The 11,173-nt window shown below is 52.5% G+C and overlaps 4 protein-coding genes across 4 annotated transcripts; 1 reads left to right on the forward strand and 3 right to left on the reverse strand.

Moving 5' to 3' along the window:
• Positions 1 to 631: 631 nt before the first annotated feature.
• Positions 632 to 5,171, forward strand: ASPACDRAFT_47528 (pleiotropic drug resistance family ABC transporter; the record flags this gene model as incomplete). Its single annotated transcript, XM_020201980.1, has 2 exons — positions 632 to 1,301; positions 1,369 to 5,171. The coding sequence occupies 2 exons, from the start codon at positions 632 to 634 to the stop codon at positions 5,169 to 5,171; spliced, it is 4,473 nt and encodes a 1,490-aa protein (XP_020051978.1).
• A 494-nt stretch (positions 5,172 to 5,665) lies between these two features.
• On the reverse strand, positions 5,666 to 7,087 carry ASPACDRAFT_1883286 (PLP-dependent cysteine synthase family protein; the record flags this gene model as incomplete). Its single annotated transcript, XM_020198326.1, has 2 exons — positions 5,666 to 6,712; positions 7,029 to 7,087. The coding sequence occupies 2 exons, from the start codon at positions 7,085 to 7,087 to the stop codon at positions 5,797 to 5,799; spliced, it is 975 nt and encodes a 324-aa protein (XP_020051979.1). The 3' UTR covers positions 5,666 to 5,796.
• Positions 7,088 to 7,584: 497 nt separating this feature from the next.
• Positions 7,585 to 8,650, reverse strand: ASPACDRAFT_54960 (thiamine pyrophosphokinase-related protein; the record flags this gene model as incomplete). Its single annotated transcript, XM_020202941.1, has 2 exons — positions 7,585 to 8,545; positions 8,610 to 8,650. 2 exons carry the CDS (start codon positions 8,648 to 8,650, stop codon positions 7,585 to 7,587), a joined length of 1,002 nt encoding a protein of 333 aa, XP_020051980.1.
• Positions 8,651 to 9,386: 736 nt separating this feature from the next.
• On the reverse strand, positions 9,387 to 11,026 carry ASPACDRAFT_126426 (annexin). Its single transcript, XM_020196928.1, has one exon. The coding sequence runs from the start codon at positions 10,836 to 10,838 to the stop codon at positions 9,624 to 9,626; it is 1,215 nt and encodes a 404-aa protein (XP_020051981.1). The 5' UTR covers positions 10,839 to 11,026; the 3' UTR covers positions 9,387 to 9,623.
• Between the last annotated feature and the right edge of the window lie 147 nt (positions 11,027 to 11,173).

Genomic DNA, 11,173 nt, shown 5'->3' on the forward strand with positions numbered 1-11,173 from the left:
CATACCAAGAATTCAGCCCATTGATTGACTTTGATCATGGCTCCGTGGGTCCAGCTAGATCCATCCACGCTTCTTTCGGCTCCCGGACGTTCACTCAATTTTTGACTCGGGCTCAGGGACTGGTCTCCGCCCCCCTTACTCCGGGTCATACACGCTTTGGTTGGCCCGGATGCCGGACACTCACTGCTGACGCCTAGCTGGTACTTCTCATTTGCAACATGTGTCACGATTTGGATCATTTTGTCTTGCTTATACAATCTTGTTCGGGCCCCCGGGTGTTCGCCCTGCACGATGAGCAAATACAATCGGATTCTCAACGCTCCGCAAGCGGGTCGTTCTAGAATCCGCGCAGTCCATCAACTATATGTATATCTAGCACAACCTTCGCAGGCTCCTCACCTCTGCTCTGGATTGAGTGTCTTCCAAGCGCTGAATCGGTGTTTGTGATCCAAACGTTCTTTTCTGTCAATCTAGAAGCCTTAGAAGGACCCAGCGCCTTCCGTAGGCTGATCGGACGTCAAGGGCCTGCACCACACTGCAAGGCACCCTTTACTTTCTCTTCGCCTCTTTTATTGTTTTCAAGCTTACTCAATTCATGCTAAGGGTTTTGTGAACACAATTCCCTCTTAATATGTCGTTCGTCCCTACTACCAGCACCAACGCCGGGCGGGCGCAAGAGGTGATCAGCCACAACCTGCCGCAAAATGGCGGGGCAGCCTACCATGACGATCCAGCTTCGGGACCAAAGGAATTCGACCAGGAAGCCAGCGAAGATGATGCGACGCTTCAAGGACGGGAAGACAAGATGGAGGCTCGTGTGGGTGATCTCGCACGCCGGCTTACTCGACAGTCCACTCGCTACTCAACCAAAGCCGACCTTGAGAACCCCTTTGTCACCACTGACCCGGAATCGAAGCTGAATCCACACAGTCCCAATTTCCAAGTCAGAGATTGGATTAAGATGCTCCTCGCCATTCGCACGCGTGATCCTGAGCGCTACCCGGACAGGACTGCAGGCGTGGCTTTCAAGAACTTGAGCGTACACGGTTACGGCTCGCCCACTGACTACCAGAAAGACGTTCTCAATTCGCTTCTGGAATTTGGTACCCTTATTCGCAAGCTGATGGGTGCCAAGATGCAGAAGATTCATATTCTGCGCGAGTTTGATGGGCTTGTCAAGTCAGGAGAGATGCTCATCGTACTTGGCAGACCCGGCTCGGGGTGCACGACCTTCCTCAAGACGATCTCTGGGGAGATGAATGGTATCGAGATGTCGGAGGAATCTATGCTCAACTACCAGGGTAAGTTCTCTCCTCACAACATTCGTCCGGTGCCCTCATGTATGCTTACGGTGGGTGCTTCCTTTAGGTATCCCTGCGAAAGAGATGCACAACGCCTTCCGAGGCGAAGCCCTCTACAACGCGGAGACAGATGTTCACTTCCCGCAGCTGACTGTTGGTGACACGCTCCAATTTGCCGCATTGGCCAGGGCTCCCCGAAATCGCCTTGAAGGTGTCAGCCGCCAACAGTACGCTGAGCATATGAGGGACGTGGTTATGGCGATGCTTGGTCTTTCCCATACGATCAACACCCGTGTCGGGAACGATTTCGTGCGTGGAGTTAGCGGTGGTGAGAGAAAGCGCGTCAGTATCGCAGAGGCTATGTTGAGTCAAGCACCACTACAAGCATGGGATAACAGTACTAGAGGTCTTGATTCTGCGAATGCTCTCGAATTCTGTAAGAATCTGGCCTTGATGAGCAAGTATACTGGCACCACAGCGTGTGTTGCCATTTACCAAGCCTCTCAAAGCGCATACGACGTTTTCCAAAAGGTAACCGTGCTGTATGAAGGAAGGCAAATCTATTTCGGACCGACCTCAGAAGCCAAGCAATTCTTTGTTGACATGGGCTTTGAGTGCCCTGACCGGCAAACCACGGCTGATTTCCTCACATCCCTGACTTCGCCTTCAGAACGACAGGTCCGCCCGGGCTTCGAGAACCGTGTCCCTCGCACTCCGGATGAATTTGCGGCTGCCTGGAAACAAAGTAGCGCGAGAGCCAGACTCTTGAGAGAGATCGATGAGTTTGAAAGCCAATACCCACTCAAGGGCTCTTCATACGAAGCCTTCGTAGATGCGCGACGGGCGATGCAGGCAAAGCATCAACGCCTGAAATCATCCTATACCATTTCAGTCTGGGATCAAATCTCTCTCTGTACGACCCGGGGCTTCCAGAGACTCAAAGGGGACATGAGCTTGACTCTCTCTGGCTTGATTGGTAATTTCATCATTGCCTTGATCGTCGCATCGGTTTTCTTCAACCTTCCCGACAACACCTCGAGCTTTTACTCACGCGGAGCATTGTTATTCTATGCAGTCCTCCTCAATGCATTTTCCAGTGCCCTCGAAATCCTGACACTCTATGCGCAACGTCCAATTGTCGAGAAACAGGCACGATATGCATTTTACCACCCATTCGCGGAAGCAGTAGCTTCCATGCTGTGCGATACTCCTTACAAGCTACTGAACTCGATCACCTTCAATCTGCCTCTATATTTCATGACCAATCTACGTCGGGATGCAGGAGCCGTCTTCACGTTCTGGTTATTCTCTGTGGTGACCACCTACACCATGAGTATGGTTTTCAGAACGATCGCTGCGACCTCTCGTTCACTCTCGCAAGCCTTGGTACCCGCTGCCCTGCTTATTCTTGGCATGGTTATCTACACTGGATTCGTCATTCCCACTCGGAACATGCTCGGCTGGTCTCGCTGGATGAACTATATCAACCCAGTGGCCTATGCGTTCGAATCATTCCTCATCAACGAGTTTTCCGGTCGCACTTTCGAATGCTCGAGTATCGTTCCGTCTGGTTCACAATATGACTCAGTGTCCATGGATTATCGCATCTGTTCCACCGTCGGTGCCCAAGCTGGATCAACAGTCGTGGACGGATCACTGTACCTCAAGCAGAGTTACCAGTATACCACCGGGCATGAATGGCGCAATCTGGGAATCCTTATTGGGTTCATGGCTTTCTTCGCCTTTGTTTACCTGGTCAGCACCGAATACATCTCGGAGCAGAAGTCCAAGGGAGAGGTGCTGCTGTTCCGTCGAGGCCATCAGTCTACCCTTCCTACAGAAGGAGACGTCGAGGTCCAACCCAGGCCCGGTGGTGCTGTGAAGACCGAGACCAGCGGCGACCAAGAAGGCGTTCGCATTCAGCGGCAAACCGCGATCTTCCACTGGGAGGATGTGTGCTATGATATCACCATCAAGGGCGAAGACCGGCGGATTCTGGACCATGTGGATGGCTGGGTGAAGCCTGGAACTTGCACGGCCCTGATGGGTGTCTCCGGAGCAGGAAAGACCACATTGTTGGACGTATTGGCCACTCGAGTCACGATGGGTGTCGTGACCGGTGACATGTTGGTGGACGGAAGGCCCCGCGATCAATCGTTCCAAAGAAAGACTGGCTATGTTCAGCAGCAAGATGTGCACCTACCTACGTCGACGGTTCGCGAAGCACTCCAATTCAGTGCTTTGCTGCGCCAGCCAGCCCACCTTAGCCGGAAGGAAAAGCTAGACTATGTGGACGAGGTTATCAAGCTTCTTGGTATGGAGGCTTACGCCGACGCAGTTGTTGGTGTTCCTGGCGAGGGCTTGAACGTCGAGCAGCGTAAACGTCTGACTATTGGTGTTGAGCTGGCGGCCAAGCCTCAGCTCTTGCTCTTCCTTGATGAACCGACGTCCGGCCTCGATAGCCAGACTTCCTGGTCGATTCTGGACCTTATCGATACTTTGACTCAGCATGGACAAGCGATTCTTTGCACCATTCATCAACCGTCCGCCATGTTGTTCCAACGGTTCGATCGTCTTCTGTTTCTAGCAAAGGGAGGTAAGACCATTTACTTCGGCGATATTGGTGAAAACTCGACGACATTATCCAACTATTTCGAGAGAAACGGAGCTCACACCTTGAAGAATGGAGAAAATCCTGCCGAATGGATGCTTGACGTCATTGGCGCAGCCCCCGGGTCCAAGACCGATATAGATTGGCACAAGGTGTGGAGAGAGTCTCCAGAGTACACCGGAGTGAAGCAACACCTATCTGAGCTCCGGTCAACCCTCTCTGCCAAACCCAAGGATGAGTCCGATCCGGAAGCCCTGAAGGAATTCGCCGCACCATTCCATATCCAACTTTACGAATGCCTGGTTCGGGTCTTTGCGCAGTACTACCGCACCCCGACATATATTTGGAGTAAAACTGCTCTGTCTGTCTTGACGGCTCTCTACATCGGTTTCTCCTTCTTCCACGCGAGCAACTCGATCCAAGGCATGCAGAACCAGATGTTTTCCATTTTTATGCTAATGACAATTTTTGGCAACCTCTGTCAGCAAATTATGCCGCTCTTCTGTACCCAACGTTCGCTATATGAAGTCCGTGAACGGCCCTCCAAGGCCTATTCCTGGCAGGCATTCATGACTGCCAACATTCTGGTCGAATTGCCATGGAACACCTTGATGGCGGTCTTGATGTTTGTTTGTTGGTATTATCCCATTGGCTTGTACAACAACGCCAAGCCCACGCACGCAGTGAACGAGCGCTCAGCACTTATGTTTCTTCTGATCTGGGTCTTTCTCCTCTTCACGTCCACATTCGCTCACATGGTCATTGCTGGAATTGAGTTGGCTGAGACTGGTGGTAATATCGCAACGCTTCTCTTCTCTCTCTGCTTGATCTTCTGCGGTGTCTTAGCTACTCCAGAGGCGATGCCAGGATTCTGGATTTTCATGTACCGTGTATCGCCCTTCACATATTTGGTCTCAGCGATGCTGAGTACGGGTATCTCCGGAACAAAGGCAGTTTGCGAGTCCGTCGAGTATTTGACTTTCAATCCCCCCAACAATCAGACGTGCGAAAGCTATATGAAGGCCTACATCAGCGTCGCGGGTGGGTACCTGGAAGATCCCTCGGCAACATCGAACTGTCAGTTCTGTACCATCAGCAGCACGGACACATTCCTCGCATCCGTCTCCAGCTATTTCTCCGACGCGTGGCGGAACTTTGGGCTCATGTGGGTGTACATTATCTTCAACATTGCGGCTGCGGTGGGGATTTACTGGTTGGCCAGAGTTCCCAAGTCGGCTGGCAAGGCCAAGAAGGCGTAAATTTGCTTGCTATAGCTTCACGCGGTACTTTTCACTGCTACACCACTGCCTATCGTTTGCACCGAGGGCTGTCCTAGAATGGTTTTGTGGATTATTTTCCACATTCCTTACAGCAAAGCCCCGATATACCACCACCTTACCTTTGTCGTCTAGACTCATTTCAGCTACTCGGCTCATTTATTTATTACTTTCCTGACTCTCGTTGAATCTCTTCCGGGAGTCGCTTATTTTTTTTGATTGTTTTTCTTTCTTCGCAGGCCTGCTGTATGCAAATGTACCACCAGGATATCTCTGCTTCGACTCTTCTGTCCTTATTCTTTTCATGTTACTCTTCTATTTGGTTATGCCACCTAGAGCTTAGAGTATAGATTACTTTCTCTGAATACTTATTACACACTTTCTTCATATAGATGATCTTACTGGAAATTTTCACCCCTAATTGTGCTTTGACATAGAATACAATGTAATACACAGAGCAAATGAAGATTATACTTTGTCGATTAGTCCTGCGACAGGATTCTATCAATAAAACGAACATGTCACCCGAAGTTTCCGTAGCGCTCAAAAACGGAATCTGTGAACCAAGAAGTCCTCCATAGGCTTTAGACCGTCCCAGTAGGAGAGCCTACCCAGTGAACAGGTTGCCATTCATATATTTAAGCCCCGTATCCACCGCAACCGTCACGACGGTCTTACCCGGCCCCAGACGCTTTGCCAACGCAATCGCCGCCACGACAATGAGCCCCGTCGACGTCCCGACCAACAAACCTTCCTCCCTAGCCAGACGCCGACACATCGCGCGCGCTTCCTCCTCCTCAACTGCCCACGCCTCGTCATACAACTCGCGCTCCAAATGCGGCGGCACGAACCCAATCCCGATCCCCTCAACACTGTGCTTCCCCGGCCGTCCCGCCGAGATTGTCGACGAGGACGCCGGCTCCAGCACCACGACACGCGTAGACGGCCATTGCGCCTTAAGCACCCTCGACACGCCCATCACCATCCCCGCGCCCCCCACCGCCCCACAGAACGCATCAATCCCGCTGGGAAACTGCTCCACCAACTCATCCCCAATCCCCTCATACCCAATACTCGCATCCTTGTTGTTAAACTGATCCGCGAGGTAGTACTCCTCCCCCTGCGCCAATTCTTTCGCCCGACGAACCATCGACGGGATCAGATCCGGCGTGATGCCCGCCGGGCTGGGCACCAGGTCCAGCGTGGCACCCAGCGCCTCCATCGTGCGCAGCTTCTCCAGCGCAAACGCGTCCGAGGACACCACCCGGAAGGGATATTTCTTGGCCGCGCAGATGAACGCCAGCGACGAGCCCGTGCTCCCGCCTGTGGCTTCGACGACGGTCATTCCTGGGCGCAGGGTGCCGCGCCGCTCGGCCTCCTCGATGATCGACCGCGCCATCCGGTCCTTGTACGAGCCTGTCGGGTTCAGGAATTCCAGCTTGATGTAGATCGCGGCGCTATCCGGGGGTGCCACGTGGTTTAGGCGGATGACGGGGGTGTTGCCTATTGCGTCGAGGATGTCCCTTGCGGGGGTGGGATGTGTGACATTTTGATATGAGTTTGGGACGGTGTTGATATAGTTCTGAGGATGCACCGGATCAGGTGGGTAGTGATGGTGGTGACTGTGGTGCTGTATTGAGGCTGCAGCTCTCATGCAGGATGGAGGTTGGATTTAAGTAAAGATGGTTTCGTAACTGGCAGATCTGGTATTTTTGGTCATATTTGACTAGATCGAAGTATGAGCTCAGATCTCGACCTCCTGCGGTATCGGCCGGATCCACCGCATCCGGACCGCCGGCTCGCTAGAACTGTCCTAACGCGGTAACTTCTTGGACTAACTGGAGGGAGTCTGGGCGGGAGATTTTCCCTAATGCCCAGCACAGTGTCACCTGGAGCATCGGGGTACTTACCTTATTTGGACCTCCGCGGAGATGTGGACTACAACAACACCTGTTGAGTTTCATAGACATAAACTCGGTGCTGTTCGCAGGATTGTTACTAATCCAGTCACAATGACTGAGTCTTTTTCACCTGTTATGAACACAAAGATATATTTCTTATAAAAGTATAAAAAGATATTAATATGAAGATTTTAAGTTGCATGAATATAATCATTATGTCAAAAAATTAGATAATCGAGGACACCGTTATAACTTTATTCACAAGTATAAAACTTATTAGATTTCATCCTTAATTTTCATTAGTTTAGACTATATTTTTACCTTAAAATATATATATATAAGATTTACTAAGGTATGTGCTCCAACCAAGCACTTCCTTCGGCATATTCCTAGAAGAGCGACAGGATCTTCGTCTCGAATCGAATGTCCTCAAAATAATATACTATGCGTAGCGAAGGTTGAGGACCATACAATCTACCACCCAGGAACACATCCTAGTCATCCCAACTTTGGCGCCACGGCAATGGCAGACGTCGATGTAGTCTCGTCACTATTTCGCCATACCTTGGCTCTATCTCTCGACTGATCATACCATGTCGAATGAGGAAGTCGATGATAGCAACCGCGCTATTCGGCTTGAACAGTCCTCTCCGCAACGCGTCAAGCACTTGGTCCACATCCCAAAGCCGAAAGTCCTCCACTTCTCCATCCTTTGGCCGAGGCACCGTCGCGGGGTCCAGTTGAAGCTCATAGAGGTATTCCACCTCGGGCAAGAGCAGCACCATTGAATCATCACCCTCGAATTGTGGTCTGAGACCTTTGACATGGAAATACAAAATACATCCGCTGCGTCGCAGGCCCTTTTCCAGGACCGTACTAGGAATCGACGCCTCCTCTGCAGCCTCCAGCATGACCGTACTGCGCGGCGTCTGCCCAACCGTCAGGGCCCCGGCCGCAGTACAGTCCAGCATCCCCGGGTAGGTCTGCTTCCTCATTGAGCGTTTCGCTATCCACAGTCGGATTCGACCATGCTCATCATCATCATCGTCGATGACATATCCAAGCATCTGCACCCCGCTAGTCACCACGCCGAAATACGCACTGGCCGAGCGTTCAACCTCAAAAACCACGTCGCCGTCCGGCCCGTAGACCGGAAACCGCTCATCGCGCCAGCCGTCACGAATATCGGTGCGTCCGGCGCCGATCATCCGGTGAACAACAGTTTCCAGGATCTGCGTCCGCATAGAGCAAGAGGCGGGTGACTCGGGAGAGGCCATGAGAACGACTGCGCGGGGACTGTCGACCACAAGCCAGTCCTTTTCCGGCCAGGGAATGCGCCGCACCAGGGTCGTGGGAATGTATCCCAGATCCGCATCGATGCCCTCAACTCGCAGCGCATGGTATTTGTCGAGAATATCAGCGTACCGCGTCGGCTCTGTATCACTGGACGGGACGCTGGGAGGTGCAGTACAGTTCGATCAACAATTTATCCGCGATGCAGGCAGGAAGATCTACATACTTATCTAGGTCGGCGACAATGTCGTAGAGAGGGTTGGTCATAGCTGACTGTATTTGCATCAACTCCGCTGTAAGTGGGTATTTCTAGACTGGCAGTCCCAAAGTTGGTTCTCCAATGGGCCACGTGTGGTGATATGCTGCTACAACCACTGCAGTACACGTATTTACTCCTCTCGGGCGAAATCCGGGACCTGATCGGCTGCCAAGGCCTGTGGGGCAAATCGAGCCAGTCGGGAAGCTTGGATCCGGATCCGAGTGAGTGGTTTGGTGATGCTCCGGAGTTCGCATGAATTCTGCCCCGAGCTGCTTACCGCCCTGGGCCTTCAAGTAAACCATATCTATTCAAAACCAAAGATTAAATATTAGTTTCAAAATCCTTCTTGGATCGATGCTTTAGGATGAAGTTTTGTAGAAACCAAGGCAGGAATGTATATACATACCTTACTACTTCGAGCGATGGTATGCTCGGATCTCCGACATATAAATGTAGTAGCGGACAAAGGAAGCGTTTGTTTAACGGGCAACCTGGTAATACTGCTAGTCTTTCATACAGCGTATGGAGCTACATATAGAGGTTATATCTCCACAACTATTCTCGTGCTCGTCTTCTGGAAAGACCTTCTGCTTTTCCATAAACCCTTTTCGATTGTGGCCGATATAGGCTAGCTTAAGAAGCCTGCTACTTCTACCGGTAGACTGGAAGGGCGCGGACTCAATGGTCGATGAAGCTATTGCAGTACTAGCTTAGTTAATGGATGAGTTCCCAAAGAACCATGAAGGAAAAATGTGGGTGATTTGATTATGATCAATCTCAAACGATACGCGACAAAGTCATGAAAACAGGAAATACTGAAAAAAACCACAGGCCATCATCTCGTACCAATCCGGGTAACAGAGGGTATAGTAGCACCATAGAATCCGCAGAAGAAACGCCAGTGCAGCTCATAAACCTGTGAGACTTGACAAAGTGAGCAAAAGAAAAAAAAATAACCTAACAAAGTGTCATCTGCAGCCGCTATTCCAGCAAAGCCACAAGCAACCTCTGATAATCCCCACTTGTCTCCCCCTTCACCCTTTGAACCAGATCGGTCTGAAAGCGGTGGTGGTAAGCGCGCTTGACGGTTTCCATATGTTGGCGATTCCAGTGGAGGCGCACCACGCGGATCACCAGCTGGTTGTCCTTTGTCCCCATCCCTTTCATCGCCTCTTCCAGCAAGACCGCGTCGCGCATCGCCGGATCCAAGGCCGTCCGGAGCATGTACAGTAGCGCGTCCTTCATGTGCCCGGAGAACTCCTTCTCGATGTGCGATTCCAGCGAGAGATGGTATCGGCTGGCAAAGGCCTGGTTGAGCGCGCGAAGTTCGTTGTCGGAGCTACGCGCAAAGAGGGCGGTGACCTCGTCCGCGTTGTTGACGATGCGGGCGGCCGTGGCGCCGTGCAGGTTCTGGGCTTCGCTCTCGATGAGGCGGTAGTCGACGGGCATGCTTTCCTCGTGGCGCGCGGCGCGCAGCACGGCGGCGAAGAGGGTTTTGGTCTTGAAGGAGAGGTCGTCGGCGACGTCTTGCTGGAGCGAGCGTCCGCGGTAGGTGCGTTCGTAGGCGGATTGAATGGCACGGAGATCGGCGTTCGAGCGGCCGAGGAGGACCTCGTTCAGGAGCCATTCCTTGGTGCCGATCCCTTGCACGGCTTCACGGACGAGCGCCGTGTCGTGGGCCAGCGGCCCGTCGATGATGGCGACGAGCCCCTGGCGGAAATAGCCGCTCGTCTCAGACTTGACGTCGGCGTAGAGGTCCCGGCGGATGTGGGATTGGTACGTGGCGCGGACGGCGGCGACCTGCAGCGGATCCAGCCGGGCCAGCACGGCAATCAGGCCCTTCTCGTCGGTCCCAAAGCCTTTCATCGCCTTGCGCAGGGCGTCGGCTTCACGACGAAAATCCCCGGGGGCCATTTGGCCGGGCGCATAGCCTAGCGATGGAAAGGCGGGAGGGGGGCCGTACCCTTGCTGCTGTGGAGGTGGAGCTGGATATTGATAGTTGTTGTGGGCGGGGTATCCGTGCTGTTGAGCTACCCCTGGTGGCGGCAGCCAACCTGGCGCCGATGGTTGTTGGCCATATGCACCGTGCGGTCCGGGGTAAGGTGCTGGATGTCCTTGTCTTTGATTGTAGTCCCACTGGGCTGGTGGGCCTTGGCTGTGCATCGCCGGTGGCTGATGGTACGGATTGTAAGACATAGCTGTCTGATAGCTGATAGTCCGGGAACGCTTGACTTGACTAAGATGTGGTGGATGGAAGAGAATTCACTTTGAAGCTGCGTATATTTGCAAGTATGAGAGGAGAGGAGGAGAGTGGAAGGTAGAATCATCTTCAAGCTGCGAACGTTTTGCGATGACGAAAGGGGACGCAGGCGCCTTCCGGACCGAACCATGGTAGCCACTGTGGCGCAGTGTAAGGCCGACCTCGCAATGTGGCTGAGCCAGGAGTGCCAAGGCAGCCATGACATCACTCCGGTGGTACATGACCTGCACCAAGGAATAATTGTCAAGTAAAACTACGAGTGAATATTTAC

This window comes from Aspergillus aculeatus (assembly GCF_001890905.1).
Source record: "Aspergillus aculeatus ATCC 16872 unplaced genomic scaffold ASPACscaffold_19, whole genome shotgun sequence".
NCBI lineage: Eukaryota > Fungi > Ascomycota > Eurotiomycetes > Eurotiales > Aspergillaceae > Aspergillus > Aspergillus aculeatus.

Coding starts and splice junctions, on each gene's coding strand:
- ASPACDRAFT_126426 (XM_020196928.1), bottom strand. CDS start 10,838: ATGTCTTACAATCCGTACCATCAGCCACCGGCGATGCACAGCCAAGGC.